Below are 25,239 nucleotides of genomic sequence, written 5' to 3'. Positions count from 1 at the left end.
TATGCATCTGATTCAATTTTTTCTGTATTCTCCAGAAAACTGAACCAAAATGATGTCCATACAGACTTGATTTTTTTTTCTTCAGCCTTGCACAGTATGCACAGAGCAGATCTCTATACTATTCATTGTCCCTTGCATTTCCCTGTTCTGACAAAATTTGAGATGATAATAAAGAGCCAATTACAACTAGTAATATTTTTCACTTATAAGTTATTGCTGCATGGTCTGTTTCAAACAAATGAGCTGCTTTAAATGTGGTTACTCTTTCTTTTTTTTCCCCCTCAATCAACAGCATGTACATCCTGCAGAAGTCAGATTGCTTATTTTGGAAAACATTCTTTTAAATCCAGCATATGACATTTATCTTCTGGTAGGAACACACATTCAGTACAGAGTTCAGAAAATAAGGCAAGGGAAGATTACAGGTTTGTCCTGGGGTTTTTTTGGGGGGGATTGGCCGGGGGGGGTTCTGCTTTGTGTGAATTTTTAACTGCTGAGAAATTTTTAATTGTGTTTAAACTACTTTGTTAATATTTAATACTGTTTTCCTAAACCACATGATGATACAGCTGTTTAGTTCTTTCTTTCAAAAAAAATGTGTCTAGAAAGGATATGCTCTTTCAGATTTCTCAGACATAAAGGTAAGGGTAACATAGAATAGGAGCTAACACTATTGTTGTAGATGTACTCATTTATTTCACATTGACTAAGAAACTGTGTCTGACTTTCTTAATTAAACCAAATTTAGATTAGTAAATTTTCTAACAGAAAATGTTTTCTTGACAAATAGATTTGCTCTGCTTCTACAAGTGTGAGTTAGCTGGCTTTAAGTCCATTTAGAAGTGTGGAAGTTTGTAATTCCATCTGTTGCTTACACAGAGCCTGTGCTGGTAGTGACTTGACTTTTTTTTTTTTTTCCTTCTGGTGGTTTTTTTTTCTTTTCTTTTTTTTCCTGTTTTTTTTCCTTTTCTTTTTTTCTGGTTTTCGAAACTAGATAAGACATGTTTTACTAGGCTAGTAAACTAGGCTCACTACATCAGCTAGTAGTGCAGAATGGAGCAGCAGAAATTGTCAGTAACTCGTAGAAAGTAATTTGACCAATTTTGAAGCTGGGAATGAATTGGATGTTAGGTTTAAATAGTGGGATGATATTAGTTGGAAATTGTAGCTTCAAAGAAATTACAGTTAGGTGGGAAGCTCATTTTGTGTGTGTGTGTTGATACAATCTCAGAAATGCTATTTCTATAAGACGTTAAAAATTCTGATTTAATGTATACACTAGGCATCAATAAAAATTAATCAACAATAATTAGCAGCATCCAAACACTGACACACTTGCTTTTATTGTTTCATATGTTGTCTTGTTTTATATACAGAATTAATGATGCCGTCTGATCAGTATGAACTGCAGCTACAGAACAATGTACTTGGTCCTGAGGGAGATCCGTCTTGGCCGGTTGCCAAGTTGGACCAGGCAACGTCAGTTGTAACTGCACTGCAGCAGGGACAAACTAACCTTGTACTTGGGCACAAGAGTATCCTTCCTAGGTGATGCTTTTCCATCCAGTCTTCGTGGCAGGAGACAAACTTTCTACCTTTTGCAGCACAAAAAGATAAAATTATCCATATTTGTACCAGTACTCTTGAAAATCAGGAGCATCTGGTGGAGCCATAGAAAGCAGCACTGCTGAGAATTCAGTCTCAACAGAGCTGCCTGATGCCTTGAAATGTTCTAAGAAATTAGGTTGGCAAAAGATCAATTAAATCATGTCTGTTCCCCTCAGTCAATGTGGAAATGTGATGGGGCTTTATTTAATTTTTATATTTAGAGCATTATATTCTCTAGTGGAATCTCTCTAAAATGCTCACTGTCTTTCAGGGTAGTGGGGATAACATTTATTTTCAGTGTACAATTAGCTTTAAATATCCAAAGAGGCACAAGGAGCCCCAGGAACAAGCTGGTCTTTACTTGACTTTTGTCAAAACTTTTCTGTTCCTTTACTGAGACTTCAGGTATTCGCATGCAAGGGGTTTCCAGACTACCAAACAGCACTATCTATGTTGTAAATCCTGGGTATTTAGGTTGGTACTGGCTGCAATTTTCCTGATTTCTTAATATAATTTCTTGCCTTGTTTTTGTGTTGGTGTTTTTCTGTGTGTATATACACGCTTCCATTTCTCATATTACTTTTGATAGAAAAGTAATTTTATTCATAAAAGTAGCTCAATGTGAAATAGGTTTAGTAGTAAATATTTATTTTCTTTCATCTCTGTATTCAGCAGCTTAAAACAATGAGTGTGCATCTTCAGAGCGTGGGCACCAGAAGCAAAATGCTTATATCCATTATGTAAAGAGGCTGTTGGTTTGTGCTGTTCAATATTTCCTGTTTTTTAGGATTTACAGTTCATCCAGGTGACAGATGGGTCCTAGAAACGGGCAGACTTTATGAAATTACAATTGAAGTGTATGATAAATCAAGCAATAAGGTGTATTTATCTGAAGTAAGTTGAAATGGTGATATGCTTCTGAGTGTCTGTCCCCTAAATCCTGGCTTTCTTTGAAATTAGTTGAGTAGTTTCTTATGTACATTGAGTTGGGAGATGTCAAAGCATGTTATTTCTTACCTTTTCCTTTTTTCCCTTTGTTTTGTTGTTTGTTTTTTTGGTTTTGTTTTGGTTTTTTTTAATTATAAAAGCACTCTGGGTGATCCACATGAAAGTGCCCACTGGAGTCTTAAGTGCTGTAGAAAAAAACTGGAAGAAGTTGCGCAATGCACTTCAAAAGTGTATCATAAGCATTGCACTGGAAATTGCAAGCCAGTGTAACTGCTGGAGAGCAGTACTAATACGTACTTCATCTCGTCAGTCTCCCCCAAATATAATATTGTCAGATCTAGAAGTAATCTTTCCTATTAAAGAATGAGGCTTAAGGTAGGCTTATAACACTCTTGAGGAGCTACCCGTTTCCTTTCAGTTGATTATGGGAAAAGCTTAGATGATTAGCTGGCATTAAAACACTTCACTGTTTGGTAGTTAAATAAGACAAATTCTAGGTACCAAATATATATTGTTTTTAAAAAAAAATAAAGAAGAAAAACTTTAGTTCATTTGCAGGCAGAACAATTTTATTAAGTTACTGCTTTTCAGAATATTGAATTTATGCAAATGTTATTTTATTTGCACTTATTTGCTTCTTGAGATATAGATCTGAGTTTCAGCTAGATCTCAGAACAAATGTGCTGTTGGGGCAGTATATTTGTATGTTCTTCCCCTTTTGTGTTTAAGAATGACAAAATTAAGAAATTATTGTAAAGTATGAATTATTTAGTGGCATAAATAATGGTACTTTTCATGTTAAATTACATGTCGCTGATAATTTTAAAAAGTAAATATTTTCTGTGGAGTTAATGCTGTGTCTAAAAGATATAATCTTGTTGAAAGACTGAAACTTTCACAGAGAAAAATTCTTACTCAGTTTCAGATAAGTTCCTTCAAACTGTTATTAAACAATTGTTTTCTCATTGATTCATTGCTGATATGCTTATGGCTGGCTGTACAGTATTAATGTCAGTTACCTGTGGCAATATCTATTTAATGTTCTGGTTTTAGAATATCAGAATTAATACAAAGCTGTCCAAAGAATATTTTGAGGTGCTGAAGTCATCTCTGAATGGATCATATCATTATGTGAAAGCAATAAAGAAGGGTCAGACCATTATTGATGCTGCACTGACATCAGTAGTAGATCAGGTATGTTTTTATAATAACTTTTCTGCTTTACTGCTTTTACGTAGGCCTAAAAATTATTTACTTGTGCAGTAGTGACTTAATAGTGACATAATAAAAGGAAACCTAAGACTTACATGGATCTAAGCTGTCTTTGTTTAAAAAGATTAAGAACCAAATTCTAAAATCCTTACTTCATGAAAACTGTCAATTAAGTCAACAGAAGACTTGCTTAAATAAAGACTTCAGGATTTTGCTACTGAGTGTGGCAAACACCTGTTAAACTAGTGGTGCACAGCACTGATTTTTTTTTTCATGGCAGATACTTATGTGGGCAGATATCGTATCCTTGTGCTGGTGCAAAGGTCCTCTCACATTCTCTGAGTGAATTTTACAATTTATTATGGTAGGATCATCAGTGTCATACCCTGGCCTTGTTCTGCATTCAGTTACATTTGGAAAGTTTTCTATCCTTTGGTAAGTGATGTTAAATGCTGGAATGATAATCTGCCAAAAGTATCAGCCTGCAAATTTCTTCAAATTAATATTCATTAACTTTCTGCTAGTTGGGCAGGCTGCTGAATGTATGGCTAACTAGGGCACGTGGTGTGAAAGTGATTTGCTTTTGCTTGAAACTTGGAAAAATTCAACACTTCAACCCATTTGCTGTGAAATCATTTAGTGATTCCTTGAGTAGGATTTAGTAGATCCTTGTCTATGATAAGCCATACTCGTTCTCTGTGTCAGAGAGGTATTCTTGAATGAAATGAGGTCTACTGAGAGCTGTTAAAGTTTTCCTTCAGAACTCCAGTAAGAAACAGTAAGTTGTGCCAGAGGATTATGGTATTACAATTACAGCAAAGTTGTAAAGGCCAGTATTTTGGGATGGGTTGAGGAATGGGTCTTTTAGGGTGAGTTTCATCTTCACCTGCTGCAGAGTGGAATGAGCAAAGAGTAAATGCAGGTGTAGAGTTACTGAATTAGTTCTCCAGACAAGGTCTCAAAAACTAGGAGTAGTGAAAGGGCACCTGTATCTCCATAGTAATACTACTCATTTAATACAATAGCACACTTTGCTGCGATGAGCTGACTATTTGCTCACAAGTAACACTGTTTATAAGTGACCTTAAATAGTTGCTTTCCTTTCTCTCTGAGATGGTTTCAACAAATTGTCTATATAAGGATTAAACATTAATTCTAGGAAGCGCTATGGTGCCATTTATAATACTGTGCTGTTGCTTTTTGTAGGATGGAGGTGTTCATACCTTACCAGTTCCAGTGCGAAACCAGCAAGATGTTGAAATATATGTTCCCATAGTTCTTTCACCCAGCATTTTGACGTTTCCTTGGCAGCCAAAAGCAGGAGTCTACCAGTACACCATACAGGTAGGCCAAAGAAGTATCTAAATGCAGGAAGTATTGCTCAAACAGGTGCAGTGAGGCCTGTAATCACTTATATAGAGTTGACTTTGGATACTTCAGGCACAGTGATATCCAAAACTTTATTTGGAGGAATTTTGTTGGGTGTTAGTTGCAGGAATTAATGTGTAGTTTAAAAAAAGCACACAAGAAACCAGCAAACATAAAAACCCCACCAACTTTTACCTCTTGTCTTTCATTCACTTCCTCTCTCCCTCAAGGATGCACCACACACATATGCACAGAATGGTTTGGAATTACAGAAAACATCCTAAGTACAAAACTTAATAGTAATAATTAGAGGCTATCATTTACTGTAAAGGGATGGAAGTATGGGAGTATGAATCGGAGTATGAAGTGACTGCAGAAAGGGCATGACAAGATTAATGAGCAGCGCCCTATCAACCTTTGACATCAGCATGCTTGTAATAAAAAGTTATAGGGAGGCAAAGGCCACAGTTTCATTTACAGTATGCCCTTCCAAAGGGACTTTTTTCTTACACCTCTTATGTGTGTCTTAGCATCCATGCTGCCAATCCTTCCATACACTTCATGAAGCAAATGGCTTGTCTTCCAGTATCCAGAGTATAGTCCAACTGGAGGAAAGAACATTGTGCTTCCCCAGCCTGGACTGTTATCCCAATCATACCCAGATCCTGCCCTCAAGTGTTTCTTGCACAGTTCCTACCTCTCCCTTTTAGCATGGAGTAGTGCTGAGTTTTGGGTCTGTCTTCAGGTAAACAGTATACAAAAAGAGGCAGTGGGACACGTGGTGTCTGAAGTAAACAAATCAATCCCATACAGATAAAGTTGCATTCCCTAGTGTAAATCTGAAGTTAACACCATTGAGTCTAGTCCTGTCATCTGTACTTTTAATTGCTGTGGGATTAGATTGGTTTAGTTCATGCTATACCCAACCACACCAGCAGAGTGTGCTAAAAATTCTTAGTACAGATAAGCATTTTCAGTACTTCATCATAACTTCTGCTAGAGTTTTCCCAGTAAGGGAAAGTAAATGTGTTTTTCTGTTTCCCAACTCTTTTACAGTTCTATTCTTGTCTCACCTTATCTTGGATATATCATCAAATATCTCACTAGAGAACATTCCTTTGTGTTACTCCAATAATTACATCAGTATTCTTACTTTACTGTGATTTTTTTCATTAAAAACAGAAAAACTTTTTTTCTCCCAACATTTAAATTAGTTTACATTTACTGAAAATGTCCAATTGTCCCAATCAGCCCATTCAAAAATACTAGTGGTTGTTTACAATAGCACACAGCTTGACTGTTGTTCCTGCCTGTAGATTAGTGTTTGCCTCCTACTTGATAGTTTTTGAGTCAGGCTATTTTAAATTGGTGAATAGACTTTTTCTGAAAATAAGTTAAAAGGGATTTTTGGATCTAGCCAAATTCTGTTTATAGCTAAAGTAACTCCTTCCAGATGGTATCAGAATGACTTTTAGGCTTTACTTTGTCAGCTGTCTGGTTTTTTTGTTGGTTGCTTTCTTCATATTTGTGCTAATAAGATGCTTCTGTTGCAAGTAAAAAAGGAAAAAAAAGGGGGGGGGGGGCGGACACATTTCCTTCATTCCATGCATTAGAGAAATGAAGTGCCATCTTTGTGAAGTTAAGTATGTGGAGGTTATTTTTTTTTCTAGTGAGGGTATCACTGTCACTTGTAACAGTTTGTGGAGTGGATAGTGGATAGCCTATCCACAAGCTGTGGATAATGATTAGACTGAAATAGTAGCTGGTTTACCCTTTCTCTCCTCAGAGCAAACTGACTGCTAGAGAGAAAAATGTAGTAATGCATCTGTTTTTTAAGGCAACGAGATGTGACTCCATAGAATTATTAAGAATTGGGTGTTTCTATTTTATGTTTTCTGCTCATTTCCCTGTTTTAATTGAAAATATCTTTCTAAAACATTCTGAACTTTTACATTCTTCAGATGTTTCTTGCCACATCCCATGTATCTCCTGTCACACACTGTTACCTATTTATCCATTTGTCTTTGTCTGGTGTTCTTTCTGTAACCAGGTTGTGCACATGCTCATGGGAAGGAAAAAGGGAAATGACTGTCCTTTTGATTTCCCACCACCCCCCACCCCCCCAACAGTTATTAGCTAAGCTCCTGCATAATCTAGATTTCTTTATTTTCCACACTGTCTTTCTAGACAAGATTTATCATCTTGTTCAATTTTACTTTAATTATGAAACAAGTTAGAGCAAATGCTGAGGAAGTTAGAGAAATTAAAACAGTACATGTAAAAAACCAATTACTCCTATGTTCACCCTTGCTTTACTCTGATGGAACTCTGAAATTTATTTTGGAGTGTGAAAGTTTTGAGTTTTTTAACTTGCTTTAAAAATGCATTATTCTCAGTGTACCTTTCTGCACAGTATTTGTCTCAACAGACGCTTCCTATAGCTTACAATGATAATGTTTAAAACCTATACATTTTACAGCATTGTAATGATAATGTTTCTTTGGTAACCAGTATTACACATCTAGGAAGACAATACTCTGTGTATGTTGGCAAAATGTTTTTTGGCCCTTCACTTTATAAAATATGAACCTGCAGCAGATATTACTCTCTCCTGGCTGCCAAGGGCTCATACAGTGGATATAATTATTTGTCTCCATTGATGTGGACCATAATATCAAGTAACTAGTTCTTCCTCTTCTGCAGAATAATTCCAATCATTTAAGCTCTTCTAATCTTGAAACAACCCTTCAAGAGCTGGGAGCTCTAGGAAAGGAGTGGGGTTTTCTTTTTTGTTGGTTTGGGGGGTTTTGTGGGAACCTGCATGTTAAACCTGAGTTTGTAAGTTAGGCAGTTTCTGACTCCTTCCTTGAAAAGCCATTGTGGAAGTGTACATTTTGCAGACCCTTGCAGTGCTTGTGGTAAGAGTGGGCAGTTTCCATATGGGCCTATTGCTCATTCCATGGCTGATCAGTTGCTGGAGCAGCATGTTTGTTGAATGGCTGCAGGTAGACGTGCTATTTTTCAGCATAAAAATAAGGAATTGATGCCAAGAAGAGAGTGACTTTTTTTTTTCTTTTTTTCCCCTCTTGCCTCGTTTCCTCCCTGCCTCCCACCTTCTTTTCTCTTCCCTTTAGATTCCTTAACAATTCCCATTGAAAGAAGCTAGTAGGTAGAATGTCAGGTTAGCAGCTCTGAGACCCCAAATCAGCACTTTGGCTGTCAGCAAAAGAGAAACAGTGGGAGTTTTCAGAAGTACAATAATCCCATGTGCCAGGCCTCTGGTGTGCCGATTTGTGAAATGCTCTGCTAACTCTAAGCACTGACTCTAGCACTGGGAGTTGTGAGCATCAGACGTCTGCAGCTGGGAGAGAGATATTTGAATTAGCAGCACTGGTGAGCACATAGGATATGTGCATGACGAAAGCTGAAATTTAAAATGAATTGAAGGGTAGTAATCTTCTCATCTCTTACTTCACCTTGCTTATTTGAAAGTTCTCAGGCATTATATTATCTGTATTTCCTCAATAACAACATTGTCGTTGCTCAGTGTGTCCCTGGTTTTCATGCAACATATTCAAAGGCTTGACAGCTAAGAAACATGAGAACTGTATACTTCATAAAATATTTGAAAGATTTTCTTTCTGTATTCTAGGCTCATGGTGGAAGTGGAAATTTCAGCTGGTCCTATTCTAACCAGGCAGTTGCTACAGTGACAGTCAAAGGAGTAATGACAACTGGAAGTGATATTGGCATCAGCATTATTCAGGCAATTGATGTTCAGAATCCGTTGCATTACGGAGAAATGAAGGTAAAACTCTTATTTTCCCTGGTTGCTCTTGAATATGGATTTGGAAACAGTGTAGAAGCTGAGAATGCCATAGACATTCCCCTTTCCAAAATGTTCCCAAGAGGTTTCCCTGCCTGCCCTGTGGCAGGTTAAGTGACCAGTTTCAGAGTTTGTGCTTCTGGGAATTCAAGCTCTCTCCACTGCATTAACCTAACTCCCACTTTTGCCCCTTCCTTATTTCCTTGGCAAGTCTTTTTCCGTGTCGAAAGTTCTGGGTGCAAGAAGGAAACAGTGATTTACTACTGGCTTAGCCATCTAAGCAGACAAGCCAAACTAAAAATGCATTCTGCAGGATAAGATGTGGGTGTTTTCCTTCGGTATAAAAGGATGACAGATATCATCAAGGTGCCCAAGGAAATTCCTTCCAGGATCAGTGGCTGAAATGAATACAGTGCCACATAATGAATCTAGATACCAAAGCTGGCCAAGAAAAAAATAATCTTTTAGGAAAAGTAGGAGGAAACAGGAATGAAAAATACACCTCCCAAGAGGGATTTTGCATTCTCTGTGCAAATCGTACCCTATTCTTAGTATTTGGTCAGGGTGGTCAGTGTGTGGTATGGAGTGAAGAAAATACAGGAACAACATATGTAATGGCCCCACAGGAAAGAGTGTGCAAAGATAGGTGAAAAGCTGCTCTGGTTAACACTGTAAATCTACAATCTTAAATATTTTTCTCTAGAATGTTATTGATTTGGAAATATCTCCTTGTGTCCTAATTTTCCTTAATGAAACTGTGGCAGTGCTTACTCTCTCTGTCAGGCTGTTAGGAACTGCAAGACCTGTATCATTATAGAATAGAAACTAAAAGTAAGTACTGCTGTGGTGTATATTCATTACTGTGAAGTAGTACTACTCTGCTACCTTCACAAATTCAGGCATTTTAATCTATGCTTTAACTCTGCCTTTTGCAAAGAGCTAAGCATTGGAATGGAAACCTGACAGAGAAGAGGAAACTTGCTCCTGACCTCAGAAAAACTAAGATAATGTACTAAGCACGTGTGGCTAATGTGGGATCCAGAGGCTGTGTTTGTCTAACTGCATGGTCATAAATGAAATAGGTTTGTTTATGCCAAGCGGATGCTATTGAGGCTGGCAAACAACCTCCATCTGGCTAAGGCTTTATAAAGGTGATGGTCTTTGTTTCTGAGGGAGCATAGAAGTTGATTTAGGAAGCACGTCTTGCAGGCCCTGGGGCAGTGCACCTTCCTTCCAGGATACATGCCTGTAATTTAGCAACTGGTGGGGAACAAGCTGATTGCATCAAATATATATACATTAGCTTTACAAAATACCTCATCATTTTTAAGTATTCCCATGTGCAGCACTGCTGTAATTGTTATACTGCACTTCTGTTGCACCAAAGTCCCCTTTGACAAAAGTTTTAAGAAATGTGTTTGGTCAAGACTGCCAAGTCTGTCCCATAATGAAGAGACAGCTATAAGCAGATTTTTTTTTTAATTTTTTTTTTTTTGTATGTGTGTTTTGGGAAAGATATTTCTAACCAAGTTTTACTTGGAACAGCTGCATCTACTAATGCTGGTTTTTTTGAGGGGCAAATTAGCTTGGGTTTTGTGCTCAGATTATTTGTGTAAATTTTACAAAATGCATTGGAGAGGTACAAAACTTCATGCTTAAAATAACAACTTAAATGATTAAAATAATGACACAAATTGAAATTTGTGCAGAATTTAGTTTACAGACTTGCTCTGAAATTATTCTCTGGACAGCCCGGGATGCTGCTTTTTAGCAGTGTGACAATTACCAGCAAGAGATACAGGAATGAAGATTTTTTCAGTTAAAACTTCTTATCCTCAAACATGAGTCAAAGCCTGAAGACAGAAAAAATACTTCTCTCCATGTGAGCTTTCAGAGCAGTGTATTGCACAATCTGAATGGGTTATTTTTGAACGTCTTTGTTCTTGTGTTAGGAATTGCATGCTTCATAGAGTAACTGAAGAGTTCTATTTACTGACCTCAGTGAGCAAGTTTTAGGAACAGTTAACTATGTTCCACAAGGATTACAGTTTTAACTCTGTACCATATGGTTCAATATTCTATGCTGAAGCCATTTGCAGATGGTTAGGAAGTTAAGATATTGCAAATGAAAAGCTTTGATCATAGATATTGTTACAAAATATGCAGTCAGTCTTGGGTGGATTCTTTAACATTAATGGGAAAAGTAGCAAATCAGAATAACAAATAATACAGTTAAGGCTTGTTCATCAACATACCAGCTATAATAGCATGCAAGATCTATTTCTGCCAGTCTTATTTCTGAAAGTAATCCTTTTGATTTCAAAAGTATCTCTCACATAAAGATTCTTTGTTGAAGCAGAATGTTGTTAGATTAGGCAGTAGATATTTGTTAACTTATTTTAGATTTCAGACATATTACTGTGGGGAAGTGTTGAGCCCTGGACACCTTTAAAAATGTTTTGCCAACAGAAATGTGAGAAAGAAGGGGGGGGGGGGGAACAAAAAGAAAGAAGCCATTTAGGAAATGTTTAGGTCATTAGTTCCCTTAACTTTTACATACCTGCTGCTGTGAGTGATGGAGGCTGGGGAGCCTTGCTAACTACGTCAGGTCTAGTTCAAATATTTACACTGTGAAAGTCAAGGTTGGGTACTAAATCTGTCCCAGTTGGTGATAATACCTCCTGGAGATAGCGCACAACTTAGTCCACACTTTAAAATCAGTCAGAATTATAGAAGTAGCAGTAAAAGGATCACCAAGCTAATGTGAGCTTGGACTGTTATGGAAAAAGAGCACTAAAATAGTAACCAGCTTTTCCTGGCCCTTTCTGTGGCAGGTAAACACAAAAGCAATGTTAAATCTGAGAAGAATTGTTTCCAGCAATCAGAGGGAAGTCAGCGGCTGGGATAAGTATATGAGAGGGCTAATTAAAATAAGGAGATCATATTGAAGTCTATTTTTCTTTTTTTTTTCTTCCTGGTGTCTTTTTGTGGGGTTGTGTTCATACATCTCTGTCCTGTGTCACCTTCCTCCTTCAGGTGTACGTAACTGAACCCAGTGGGATGGAGTTCACACCATGTCAAGTTGAAGCGCGTGTTGGCCAAATATTGGAGCTGCCCCTGAGGATTAATGGCCTAACAAATGTTGAATCGGGCGAGACAGTCCCACTGAGCGACTGCTCACACTTTGATTTAGTTGTGGAAGTAGAAAACCGTGGTGTGTTCAGGCCACTCCAAGGTGATTTGACCCCCTCCCTGTTTTGAAAGTTAAATTAAGATGTTACTAAGTCACACATCTCCTTTAAATCACTGTTTCAATTGCTGTGTACAGTATTCCCACAGAGGTGCTTAACTTCAGAGGTGGGGATCAGAGCAGTTTTATTTTGAGAATGTATTTACTTTTTTATGCAGAACTTCCCTTTGATATTTTTGATGTTTGGGGGGGGACTCTGAAAACATTTTAGCAATTATTTTATTGGATAATGTGTACTCTCCTGTATGTCTTTCTACTGATTAGTATTTTTAACATGCTCCTGTAACAAAGCTGATGGGTTTTCTCATAAGAGGGGTCCACGTATATTGCAGTTTGAGGTAGCATTGGAATGCTTAGAACACTAAGATTAATAACTACTTTGCCTGAATTGTCCGGCACTACTTTCAGTTCTATAAAAACACTGTTCATTGTTTGCTCACAAGTGACTGAGACAATCAACTGCTTAAATTTTGCCAAAGCTCTGTCATTGTAAAGCTCATTGCTTTAAGAAGTGCCTCTTGTAAGGTTTATTAAGAGTATGGACTATGCATGCTGTTTTTAAGGATTGCCATTAATGTTGCTGGGCTAAGTGGACACTAAGCAACGTGCTTGTTCCTGTGTCTACTGAATTCAGTATGCTGTTCAGATGTACCATCAATTTTTTCCAAGTGTCTCTTGTATGGAAGCTCTTTCCTGTGCTCTTGAGCCAGTAAAACCAGTCTGCATTGTGCCATCTGTTTGCCTGAGAAGCAGCTCTTTTAAATGTCACTATGTAGTATGCTGTTGTACTGTTTGTTTCAAAAGAAATTAAAAATAGACCCCTCCCAAAATGTCCTCTAGTAAGCAGAGAAATTTCATGAAAATACCTTACTTTCAGCTAGAGAAATGATGTATTGTGTACAGTTCAAGTTATTCTGTGCAGGAAAGCTCATCTAAGCAGTGTGACTTATTTGTGCTTAATAACAAGCCAGTTTCATTTTAGAACAGCAAGATGAAAATATGCAGTAAGAGATAGAAGTTATATCAGTTTGTACCAGAGTAAAGACTCATGTCCTGTTTAGAACAGTGTGCCAATAAAGAAGTTTGAGATGTGGATACTTCGGTAAGTGTTGGGTTTGAGATGAAAGACAGTAGGGAACGTTTTTATCCATTTGGTTGGAGCACACATCTCTACTTACTTCTGGTGGAAATGCTTTTGTCAAGGAAAGCCATATTGAACTTGCATTAAAATGCCTGGGCATTTCTCTGCAAGTATGTATTTATATATTTTTAATTTATCTGACAGGAAGGCTTAAGCCAACTGCTGATTTTTGTAGTGGAGTCAGAGTAAAAGCTGAAACTCAAGGATACACAACACTTGTTGTTAGTTACACCCATGGTCGCGTCCACCTCAGTGCTAGCATCACCATTGCTGCTTATCTACCATTAAAAGTAAGTCTGTTTTTGCTGTTCCTAAAGCAATCCATCACTTAAAATGCCTTTAAATGACAAATAGCAAGTTGGTGTTATGTAATAAGTATGTTTAAAAAGAATGAGGTATGTGGTTGATTCACAGGAAAAGATTTATGGACTGTTTGGGGAATCATGTTTTAACCCTTTCTCTGTGGAGCATATATATAGTAGAGTTTGCCTACATGGACGTTGCAAGCCAACTACAGAGGAGTAGTGCGATAGCAAACTAACACATGCTGCAACTTCTGAAGTGGAAAGTGAATTTGATATCCTTGCCCATTTTTCAGACTTTTGGCAAAAGAGTCATAATTGCTGTCATCTGAAGAAATATGCAGGACAGTAATAGGAGTCAACTCTCATCTGAGTGAGGATGTATATCTTATTTTGCACAGTACACCTGAATTAGTAAATTACTTTTCAGCAGACTCTATGTGTGTGGAAAATTATGTGAGACTCAAATCTTTTGTTTCTTGACTGTCCATTTTAACTGATTAACAGTTGGCTTAATAGGGTAATAAGGGGGCAGTCACAATTCTGTGTCCATAACAGCAAATGAAAGTAGACCTAACTTATCATTTCTGTTTTAATGGTATATAAACTGATTTTTGCAAGAAAGCAAAGCTGGCTTGCCTATATGGCTGTGAAAGTGTATGCTTTTTCCCTACAAATGGGAGAAACATATTTCACGGTTGGACAGTTCACTAAAGAAAACAGGAATAATGAACCTGAGTACAGGGTCAATATATGGAAATATGAAATAGTATGCTTATGTTACCCTCATCTTCAGAGACCTAGCACTGAATCTGCAAAGCTGAAGTCTAATACATTTGACCATAGTTGTTTTTTTTTTCCCCCAAATCTGGAACAAAAGTTTCTGCAAATGCTACAAATTTGTGACTGTAATGATGATTTTACTTTTTAAATATGCTTTTCTGTCAAATAGCTTAAATAGCTGAGTATAATTATTTGAAGATGCTGAGACATCCTAAGCAGAGTGTGTAAACTTTCTGTTATTGGCAGCAATGTGTGAGAGGGGCATAGTACCTTTAATTAGGAATTTTTCATATGTCTGGTATCATTCACGTTTATTAGCAAAGTCCCTTGAGGTGTTGTAACACTGCTTTTCATATATAAAGTTAAATGATTCTAGGGTACTTAACAGAGCCAATACATGGTGACAAGGAGGATAGATTAAGTGCACTTTGAGAAAAAAAAAAAAAAAAAATCTGTGCTTGGATATCTCAGTGAAGAACTTATTTTTCTTTGAAGTGTGGAACAGAGAATTCCATATTCTTTTCCCTCCTTTCTGCAGAATGAAATATTTATGATGCCCAAAAATGGAAGGCAGCATTTTTATGTCAGATATCTATTTTTAAAAAATAATAATTATAACATAAAAAGTGGGAGAAAGATAAACAGGATTCAAAGGGCAGGCAGACACTTGATACTGAATCTCATAGTTTTCCAGTGGGTTTTTACCTTTGTATTACAAATACAACCAGGGAGTAAATGGGAGGAAAGAGGAACATTTATGCCAACCTTTGCCTTCTCTCTCTCCCGACCAAAATACACCTATGGAAAGAATTGAACCATGCTTTAAGTTAGCTGCTGTTTCTTTCTTACACCTAAGTAATATGGTGATGTGGAACACAAGCTACAAATGGTTATTGTGTATTAAAATGTCAGGTTAATTTCTGTGATGATAAATACCACAGGCTGTCCCAGTGATGCACATCAGTGTAGAATTTGTTGTAGAGGTTTGAAGTAAAACTTGTGTCGGAGAATAATTACATGCACAGAACCATGCTGCAGAGAGAACTGTCAAGTGAAAGTAAAATTTGCCATTATTTCATTCATTTGAAGTTGTCTATTTAAAAAATGTGGTAGAATGTTATCTCTGAATGTGCTCAGAATGGCATATTAAGGGTCTTTTGCTGTAATTCTTCATGAAAGAGATGTGATTAGAATGTAGTTAAAACTTTTCTTTGGATCCATGGGTTCCACTGAATATAATCCGACTGGACAGAATTCTTGTAGGTGATGCTAACTATTTTGGTACAACTCTGTTCTTTAACCATTCTTACAAACCACTGTGTGGGAAAAATCATAGCCTAATCAAAATAACAAAGATAGCTCTTCCATTAAGAAGGAAGTATCTTTTGCAAAGTACAACCAAACTATGTGTAAATAGAATCATTAATTTGTAATTAATTCATTCATTACAGACTATTGATCCTCCATCTGTTGCTTTAGTGACTTTGGGTTCCTCTAAAGATATGTTATTTGAAGGAGGACCTAGACCATGGATCCAAGAACCTTCAAAGTTCTTCAGGAACATCACCACTGAGGATGCAGAAAGTATTGGTCTGTCTTTATTTGGACCTCCTACATCTCGAAATAACATCCAGCATTGGGTTAGAGTGTCTTGCAAAAGCCTGGGAGAGCAAGTAAGTGCCAGAAGGTATTTGTATTGCCCTCTGTCAAACACTGAGCTAAGGCAACTAAGAACAGGCTTCAGACAGATTTATAATACCATATACCTTTTATATAACAAGCAGGTTTTATAGTAAGCCAGTAAAGAACTTGGGTAAGTATATTGTTTATGCATTGTGATGCTGGTCCAGGTTTTAGAGTGAGCATTTCATAGCATTATGTTATAAAGTGGTTTATGATGGGTTTATTGCAGTATAAAGCCAAGTCACAGAAACCTTATGTTGTGGAATGTGTTAAACATTAGATCCCAAAAGTGCAGCTTCGGTTTGCATAAATAGGATCATAGCAGAAGGTTACTGCAGTAAACTGACTCTTCTGTCTAACCTGCTTCTCTTAACCAAGTTACCTTCCAGTGTAATTCTGTTTAGTCAAACGAAAGACAGCCATATGAATTTACTGCTCTGATATTTGTGCAGTCATTGTGATAGTGGCTGTAGATATTTTCCACCTGGTCTTGTTTTCTCCAACATGCAGAAGTGATTTATCCTGCTTTACTCACCCTGGCCAGTCTATAAAGCATTTAGCTTTGATTTAATGTTTTTCTCCTGTAATTCTGCAAGGCCTAAGCATTTTGGTGTGGCTGCCAAATTGTTTAACTGATTTCCTCAGTGGACACTGTACAAAGTGTAGCTATTTCTGTAAGTGATAATTCAGAAAGGAAAAACATTTTGTTGTTGTTGTCGATGACTGTGCATGCGTTGGCTGTCTGTCCTCAAGTGTTGTCCAGAACGGATCACATATGGCTCTGGCGAGCATCAGGCATGAGTGGATAAAGCAGGGAACCAGGGCTACCTCAGCCTGCTGGGATAGCCTTCTCTGTGTTTATATCCACTTTGTTTTGTTGAGGCCTAAAAAAGGAATCTATAATAAACATAGGATGGTTTTTAAACAGAGTGAAGTGACTATAAATATTGTCTTTGGGCTGTGCTGTTCTCGCTCTGCAAGAAAAACACCTGCCTGTTAGCTTGTGAAGTTACAAAAGATTTGTCGTTTGAATCAAGTTTGATAGTGATAAACATGAATACCTAGGAAGAAAGTTCCCAGGAATAGTACTTTGACAATAGTACTTTGACAATGGTATAGAACTGTTCTTGAAATATGTACCTCCTTTCACATCTTCCTGTGTCTTAATGGTGCTGTAAATCCCCAAGAATCGTATTTTCGCTTGTTCATTCTGACATCAGAGTGTAACTGAGATCTGTGAAATAGAATATGCTTGAACCCAGTAGTCCTCTTCTCTTTCCTCACTTACCTGTTTTCATAATTGTACAGGTTATTGCCTTAACAGTTGGAAACAGCCCCACAATCACCAACCCTTTTCCAGCGGTTGAGCCTGCTGTTGTGAAGTTCATCTGTGCTGTCCCTTCACGACTCACTTTGACTCCTGTTTATGGAAGTCCTCAGCTTGATCTCTCCTGCCCTTTGCTGCAACAAAACAAGCAAGTGGTAAGCCTGAGAAGTGACAGGAAAAGAATGTGTCTTTGTAACTTAAGAATCAGTGTCTGGACCTCCACATAAGAAATAAAGTATCTGACTTGCTGCAAGCGTAGCAGGAACTCTAGTGTTGTGGGCCACACTGGTATCATTGGCTCCTGCAGAGAGCAGCCTGAATGCAAGTTTCCTACAGTGATAATTTGAACAGGCTTATAAAGGGACCTACCAGAAAATAGGGGTATATGTGAAAGCATTTGGATTGTGGCTTCTCACAAAAGTGTCGCTGTGAGGAAGCCTTTCTGACTTGTTTTGAGATAAATTTCTTTTTTATTAAAAAAAAAAAAAAAGAAAAGGGAGGGGGGAAATGTTCTCAGCAGTTATTTCTAAGAAAAGTACTTTTTCCCTATACCACTTCATTCTAAACTAACTATTCCATTGAGTATATATAAAGACATATTTTACTATACACTTATTATTACATGAGTGTACATTTGTGTGTGTCTTACTAGTAAAGGCACAAACACTGCTGACATGAAGATACCTATGTAAGCATATACAATGAGTATTGTTTAGTGACATAAGGTGTATTCAGCTTTGCAAATCTGAGTCACAACAGATGGACAATGCATATGTGTAGATTATAAAGCATAAAGAACTCTTTCTTCTATATCCTAATGAGTGCCATCACATGTTGTCTGCTGAGTAAACTGTGTGTTTTGTCATGTTAATATTAGCAGGGAAATATAAAGTCATCCTACTTCTATAAAACGGCAATGTGTATTGAGTTGATGAATCATTTTAAGTAACTTCTACGTAATAACAAGATAAGGAGATTTTTGCATATTCTAAGTCACTTCACAGTTCACCTGTTTTTCTGTTTTTCCGTTATGTGTCAGTTAGACTACATCAGTACACTGCTATCGCTATGATTTTCAGAAGATGAACACTAGAATTTTGAGCTATGTCTTCTGAGAAATAGCAATATTTTTCATTATTTGTTTGAATTCCAAAGATGACATACTTGAGCTGTGTAATTCAATTTTTGTTTTAAGGTAATTCACTGGCTAACCCTTCCCCGCCCCCCCCCCCCCCCAAAAAAAAAGAACCAAACCCTTGCAGCTGAAGTACAGCTTAATGACTTTGCACTGATGGCTCATTTTAATGGCTCATGTGATGAGTGTTATAATAAATCTCATGCAACTCAGCATACATTTTCTTTTAGTGATTAAAAAATCGTCTTGTACCTGTTCAGTTCAAAGTATTCATTATTTTTCAGGTTCCTGTTTCAAATTATCGCAATCCAGTATTGGATTTGACTGCATATGACCAGCAGGGCAGTAAATTTGATAACTTCAGTTCTCTTAGTGTTATCTGGGAATCAACAAAAATGTCCTTAGCTAATATTGAGCCTGATGTGCCAATGGAGCTGACTTTGAAAGAAGATGGAAGTGGTCAAAAGAAAATGCACGGTATGAATTAGTTTAAATGAGCATTTCATTGTTTGAAAAAGGTCAGGATTAAACTTATTTGGTAACATGTGAGCTTGATTAAAGAAATTATTGTAATCTGTAGTCACATTTCATCTTATCCTCAATCTGCTGTCACGACCCAGACTGGACAGACCAGGGAGTCATGTTTAATTTGAAATTCCCTCGGGTTAAATTAACGTGAAATGATACCAAATGATCAGTTAAAGATTTTATTCATGACAGAAACAAACTGAACTGGGGAGACATGATAGTAGGTGGCAGGGTTTCTCACAACAGGAATTGGCATAAGACTACTTCCATAAACCGTATAACCCAGGGTAACCATACACATCAGTTCAGGGGATAAGGAGATCCCTCCTGTCGAGTCATCAGGTTCAGAGCAGACCCCCTTGCTTTCCAGAGTCCTCCTCAGAGAAGGGCCTAGGTGTGGCTGGATCCACTCTTAGTCTCAGACTTGGTCAACAGTTTATGTCTTGAAACGATTCAGGTGTAGGGATTGTGGAAAAGGAAAGAGAGAAGAGAGAAAGATTTCACCGGTCCTGGATCCAGTGTTGGTTCAGTCAGCCGAGGGGTCCAGTCCCGGTGGGCTTGCGCACCTGGGGCTTCAGTCTGTGTCCTTTTATCATCCTTGCCCCTCCTTTGGGCAGACACCTGAACTGGTCAGGCTAAGGAGCAGTTTGTGAGCCTTTGGGCTTGGGGGTCGTTTGTGGAGTAACTTCTCCTTCCCTGCAGACCTGGCCATTGTTTGATCTTTTTATCAGAACAGGGAGCTGCGCACCCTCCAGCACGCCCTCCCCCTCCTATTGCTGATGCCTGAGCTGATGGGCTTTTCACATTGGTTCCTCACTGTGCAGCGTTTGTCTTTAAGCAGAACTTGCCCCACCACAATGTTTGAGACATTAACTCTTTCAGTCTCTCATGTGCATTTTAAGTGTCTGCCATTTAAAAAAAAAAAGAAAAAAAAGGACCAAACCGAATGGCTAGAACCTGTCTTGAAAGAGAAAATCCTGGTCTGTTTAGAAGATAATGGAAGAGATTAGCAGTGTACATTTAATCTTTTTCTATTCCACATAGTTAGATTTATTTGACTTTTTGTTTGATTCTAGGCTTACAGACTGTTATAGTTCATCGTGAGTCTGGAACAACTGCCATCTCTGCAACTGCAACAGGATACCAGCAATCCCATCTCAAGGCAGCTAAAGTAAAAATACCGGTACTCAGAACTCTGGTTTTTTTGTTGCCATTTTCCTGGGATTCTTAATGTATAGTGTTCCTATGTATTTATTTCCTCAGTGCATAGTAATGTAAAAATAAGGCAGCTCCATAGCTGATTCTGAAGACAGATTCATAACACAATGTTTTTATAATGTTCATGGCTTTTCCTGCTTTCGTCTGTGCTACCTGCTGCTATACATATCAAATATATCCAATTCCTTTTTTTTTTTCCTTTTTTTAAACCATCTGGGCAAGGGGATTACAAAGAATTGTTTCAGTTTGGTTTATTTCGATTTAGGTTTTTTAATGAATTGGTGAATCTCTGCTGCTTGTCCTTCACTAAGGCAACCATGTGCTTAGTGCAGCTGTCTCTGGGGAAAGCAAATGTATTATTTCCACTGCAAAACTGGGTAGAAAGGTTCTGCATGAGCAAAGCAAAAGCTGGCTGATATCCTCATACGGACCATATGTAAAATCTGGACTCTGACTAATACTTTTTTTTTCTTTGGTCTCACATTGATCTTCCGGAAGGGAGAGACTACTCATTTGTACAGTGCCAGCCATAAGCATAGGCTCTAATTTTACAAGTCATTAGCCACTCCCTGAAATACTTTAGTTTGTAGATAAGTACTCAACATAGGGAAGAACAACAGCAAAAAATAGTGATGATGAACAAAGAAGGCAGATGTAAACAGATGGCAATTTTCTGTTTGTGTCACTTTTTTTAAATGAATATAAAGGCAGGTTTCAGCATATGGAACAACCTGACATGCATAGTAACTAACTCTTAAAATATCCTGCTTCACTAAATTGAAGTTCTGTTTAATTTTGTTAAGCAAAATTTAAGTGAGTTTCGACTATATGTGGTTCTGAATCACGTACCATGAAAACAGAGTTGAGACAAAGAGTAAAATACAGAGCTCAAGGTTACAGTATTTTTACTTCAAAGCAGGTAACAGACGGGCACTAGTAATGTGAAATATCCTGTGGCCCAGGTTTCTGTCAGTATGTCCCAGGTTTGGCATCTGGATGGTAAATTTCTTTGGAAGACAATCTGTATTGCCAGTTGGCTCTTGTCTTTTCACTGAGGTTTCCAGTCTGCTCTTGTTGGGAAGCATGGTGTAGATGCATTTCCACTGAAGGATTTGACTATAACTTAGTCAAAATTACTAGATTAGAGACACAGCTACTTTGCCACCTAAGATATTTGGTTCTGTATCTTTTTTCTCTTAAGAAAATTGAGTTGTAATAAGAACACTTGGTGTTCTGCAATCATTTTGTAATTCACTGTGCTCTGCTTTATTAAACCAATATTCAATATTCTTTTTTAAATTTAGAGATAATTAGAAAAGTGAATTCTCTAAACTTTGCCTTGAGTTCAGAGAAGTTTATTGTATTTCAGTGTGGGATACACACATGTAAAATGGCACCGGAGTTCTATTTAAGTTCTAGTCTCTAAGTTTGGGAGGAATCTTTTTGATAGTTGAAGAGTAGTTGTAGATACCACTTCTGGTACAGTTACATAGGCTCATGTGTTGTTTCTTTAAATTAGGTAATTTGTCTGCTTTTTTCAAATACATTAGAAATGGACTGCTATATTCTGCTTTCAAACCTGTCCATACTTAGACTTCTTTCTTACAGACAAAAATGCAAATAAAAATCTAATAGATGGTGTATTAAGATGTCTTGATCACTGTTCCATGTTTAAGTGGAGCATCCTATTATATTAGGGAAAGATGACATCCTTTCTACATCAAGGAAATAATTCTACTAATTAGGTGAAATGGGTATATAATACTAACTTCCTAAAAAAAAAAAAAACAAAAAACCCAACAAAAACCAAAACATTTTCCCTTTCTAAGCAAATGTTATTATGAGTGAATGATTAAACCTGCATCTGGTCCAGTGTTTATGTACTTACATTTAAGGAAGAATTTCTTTTGGTGGCTTGCTAGGAAGAATCCTAAAAAGATGAACTTGAAGTAGAAGAAAACATTCTGTCTCTATGCTTTATCATTTTGTATGAACATATAACATGTCTCTGAGTTAATATCCTATCTGTGTATGTCAGACTTGGTTAACTGATTCTGCTACATCTTTAATGTACAGGCCTTTGCTCTTTGTCTTGGTCAGAGATGCAGAATACACCAGCATGTCCTGTATATGACCTTACCTGTAGAAGCAAGGTAGTTGCTGAGCCAATTACTAGATCTTGTGGACATTCTATTAACCTAAACTTCTCCAGCTCTGGCTCTTTGTTCATCTGTTTTAAGCATCTTTCCCTGCACACACAAGAGACTTGCACTGTTTTCTGACTCTTAGTGTTTGCTGTAACAGCTAGAATTGTTTCTTTCAGTATGAACCTCTTCTACCAGTGTCTGCCACTATTGAACTGATACTAGTGGAAGATGTAAAAGTGAACCCTACAGATGTCTCCATTTACAATCACCCTGACATACAGGTAAGGAATTATTCTGCTACTTTCTAACTGCAGGGAGGAAAACTTCAAAAATTGTATGATATGTGTTAAGGATACCAGTTTCAGCAATGTACTAGAAAGACACAACCTAATTTTGGATGCTTTTCTGGTTTTGCAGGCAGAACTTTTCATAAAAGAAGGTTCTGGATATTTTTACATTAATACCAGTGTTGCAAATGTTGTAAGAGTGGCACATGAGGAAACTCAAGGTATTGCCTTGGTGAGTGAAGTATTTTGTTCTTTTATGTCTTTTTGGCGATCTGAATATCATTCTGCAGTTTCATTACTAGTGGTTGTTTTCCAGTACACATGGATAGAGAGGCAATAACTGAATCTTGGATGTGTTTGCCTGTCACAGTCAAGCTTCAGGCAGGGGATCTTTGCACTAGCAATTTCAGGTATAGTTTAAGGTATAGGAAATTGTTTCACCACAGTTGTGATGCATATGTATACTCTATACAAGATAAAAGCCAGTACAAGTTGTTCTTTACCCATTACAATTTTGCAGTAAAATGTTCCTGATTTCATAAATATTTATTCATAAAGAGTCATAAATAAAAAACTAAAAAATGAAAAATAATGTGACAGAATTATTCAGAAGTGTTATACAAAAGATTAATTGGTTTCTAGAATAATAGTGGAATATTTGTTGTAGGTCAGTACTTCTGAATTCTTCTTCCAGTTCTATTTCAGGACATTTTGCTATCACAGTGTTTTATCCTGATTTTGTGAATAAGTATCTATTAAAGAGTTGATTTCTGATCTCCATATTAAATTTTTAATGCACTTTTGCACCAGAAGATGCAACTAAACTACAGTTATGCTTGACTTCATCCAGGCCCAGGATATGAGATGCATTCTACAGTGAACAACAATAAAACTATATATTTGCATTGTAGCTTTCATTAGACAAGAATTGGAAGTGACACAAGTTGTTTTTAAGTTTATAATTTACACATTTATCTTGTCATAAATAACATTGATGAAATTGTGAAATAATGATGATCAAGGTGGCTTTTTTTTCATTGTTGAGAATATGGAAAGTACTGGTGAAACATTTTGATTGTCTCTAACTGTCAAAAGCGTAAGGTGGGAATATTTTTCCAACAGAGTCAGCTAGGCACAGAGGTGGGGAAAAATAGAAGAGTTGACCTTATTTTTGTACATTCTACACTGTTTCAACTCTTAATATTTTTTCAGTCAGAACTCCCTCATGGGTTTAGCAGTGCTTTAATTGATGTACACAAGATAATTTCAGAATAGAGCAGTGAACTTAAGTAGTGGAACAGTGCCAGCAAGATAAGCTTTGTGAAGTACAAAAAGAGATTTATTTTAACTACCTGTCAGATTAAAGGAGAGAAGACTCCAACTTTTAACACATTTAAAAAACATTTTGGAAAAAAAAGAACCACCAAACCCCCACATTTTAAGAATCTTTTAGACCTGCATGCTATGTTTGAGTTAAATCCCAGTATTGCCTAGGGATTTTTCTTTCGATGGAAGCCAGCAGAATGGTCTGTGTAGAAAATCAGCAAGTTCCAGTCTGATGTGCCAGGCTGATGCCATAGCAGGTATCAGTGGAGCCAAGTTGATATAGGATGTTTTGACAGTAAACTGTTCTGAGAAGCTAAATTCAAGTTATCTAGAGCAGTGATTATCAGACTTTTTACTGGGGCTGCCAAGGATAAATTCTATACCTCTTACTCTCTTTTTAACACAGCAGTGTTTCTGGACATGGGTGATAACATGGGGGAAGAATGAATAGTGGTAATACACTGTATACTAGGGAGCCACTGGACACCTAATAGCCGATGGGAACGGAAGAAGTAACTGGGACAGGAATGGTTTTTCTAAGTTGTAGTAGCCCTGCTTTCCCCTTTGGCCCTCTGCTCTGGTAGCTGCTTTTCTCTGGTCTTCCAGCCCAAACTGAGCTCTATTACATCTTTTTCCCCATGGTCGTGCTGGCTGCCTCCTGGCCAAATCCCCTTCTCTGCTTTCCATGGCTGTGTGTTAATATATGCCCCAGCACCTGTATTAGCCACCCACTTTGGGAACTGCTGCTGTTCTGAAAGCTGACATTTGTTAAAACTTTATATTCCTTTCTATTTTGAGGCAAAAGTAAGAGTGGTGCCCTTAAAGAACAAAATGTCAGCCCTTCCCACTGCTCTTACTGCTAACTCCTGTAGTGCTGCCAAGTAATGCTATGAATTACATTAAAATCCTTTGAACTGGGGGCCTGGCTGTCCATCACCCCTTGTTTCAGAGTTCATCTTCATAAGCCAGATGAGTGCATAGAATAGGGCACCGAACATCTGCACTGTCTCTGGCCAAAGTGAGGGTACCTGTGAAAGTGAAGAGAATAGCTGGGATCGTCCCTGAGGTGTGTGGCAAGGTCAGGCAAACGGCAAGAGAACTGCAAAGATGATGTGAGCAAGGTGTGGATGCATAGCCTTGAGAAAGTGTG

At 37.5% G+C, this 25,239-nt stretch overlaps 1 protein-coding gene across 2 annotated transcripts in view; it reads left to right on the top strand.

The window, feature by feature from the left end:
* Positions 1–25,239, top strand: part of NUP210 (nucleoporin 210) — a 68,505-nt gene that overhangs the window by 18,395 nt on the left and 24,871 nt on the right. Inside the window, exons 6-20 of one of the 2 annotated variants that reach the window (XM_069769849.1) lie at positions 293–425; positions 1,377–1,535; positions 2,014–2,082; positions 2,396–2,502; positions 3,610–3,750; positions 4,975–5,112; positions 8,789–8,944; positions 11,999–12,197; positions 13,498–13,643; positions 15,890–16,111; positions 17,430–17,603; positions 18,868–19,060; positions 20,188–20,282; positions 22,653–22,757; positions 22,894–22,995. In XM_069769849.1, the coding sequence (XP_069625950.1) occupies positions 293–425; positions 1,377–1,535; positions 2,014–2,082; positions 2,396–2,502; positions 3,610–3,750; positions 4,975–5,112; positions 8,789–8,944; positions 11,999–12,197; positions 13,498–13,643; positions 15,890–16,111; positions 17,430–17,603; positions 18,868–19,060; positions 20,188–20,282; positions 22,653–22,757; positions 22,894–22,995 (2,139 nt within the window). Of the gene's footprint in view, positions 1–292; positions 426–1,376; positions 1,536–2,013; positions 2,083–2,395; positions 2,503–3,609; positions 3,751–4,974; positions 5,113–8,788; positions 8,945–11,998; positions 12,198–13,497; positions 13,644–15,889; positions 16,112–17,429; positions 17,604–18,867; positions 19,061–20,187; positions 20,295–22,652; positions 22,758–22,893; positions 22,996–25,239 lie in introns of both variants that reach the window. The other variant, XM_069769848.1, reaches the window with a different exon arrangement.

The sequence above is a fragment of the Haliaeetus albicilla genome, chromosome 24 (assembly GCF_947461875.1).
Source record: "Haliaeetus albicilla chromosome 24, bHalAlb1.1, whole genome shotgun sequence".
NCBI classification, from domain to species: domain Eukaryota; kingdom Metazoa; phylum Chordata; class Aves; order Accipitriformes; family Accipitridae; genus Haliaeetus; species Haliaeetus albicilla.
The sequence above is the reverse complement of the archived record's forward strand: the minus strand, read 5'-3'. Positions and strand labels throughout refer to the sequence as shown.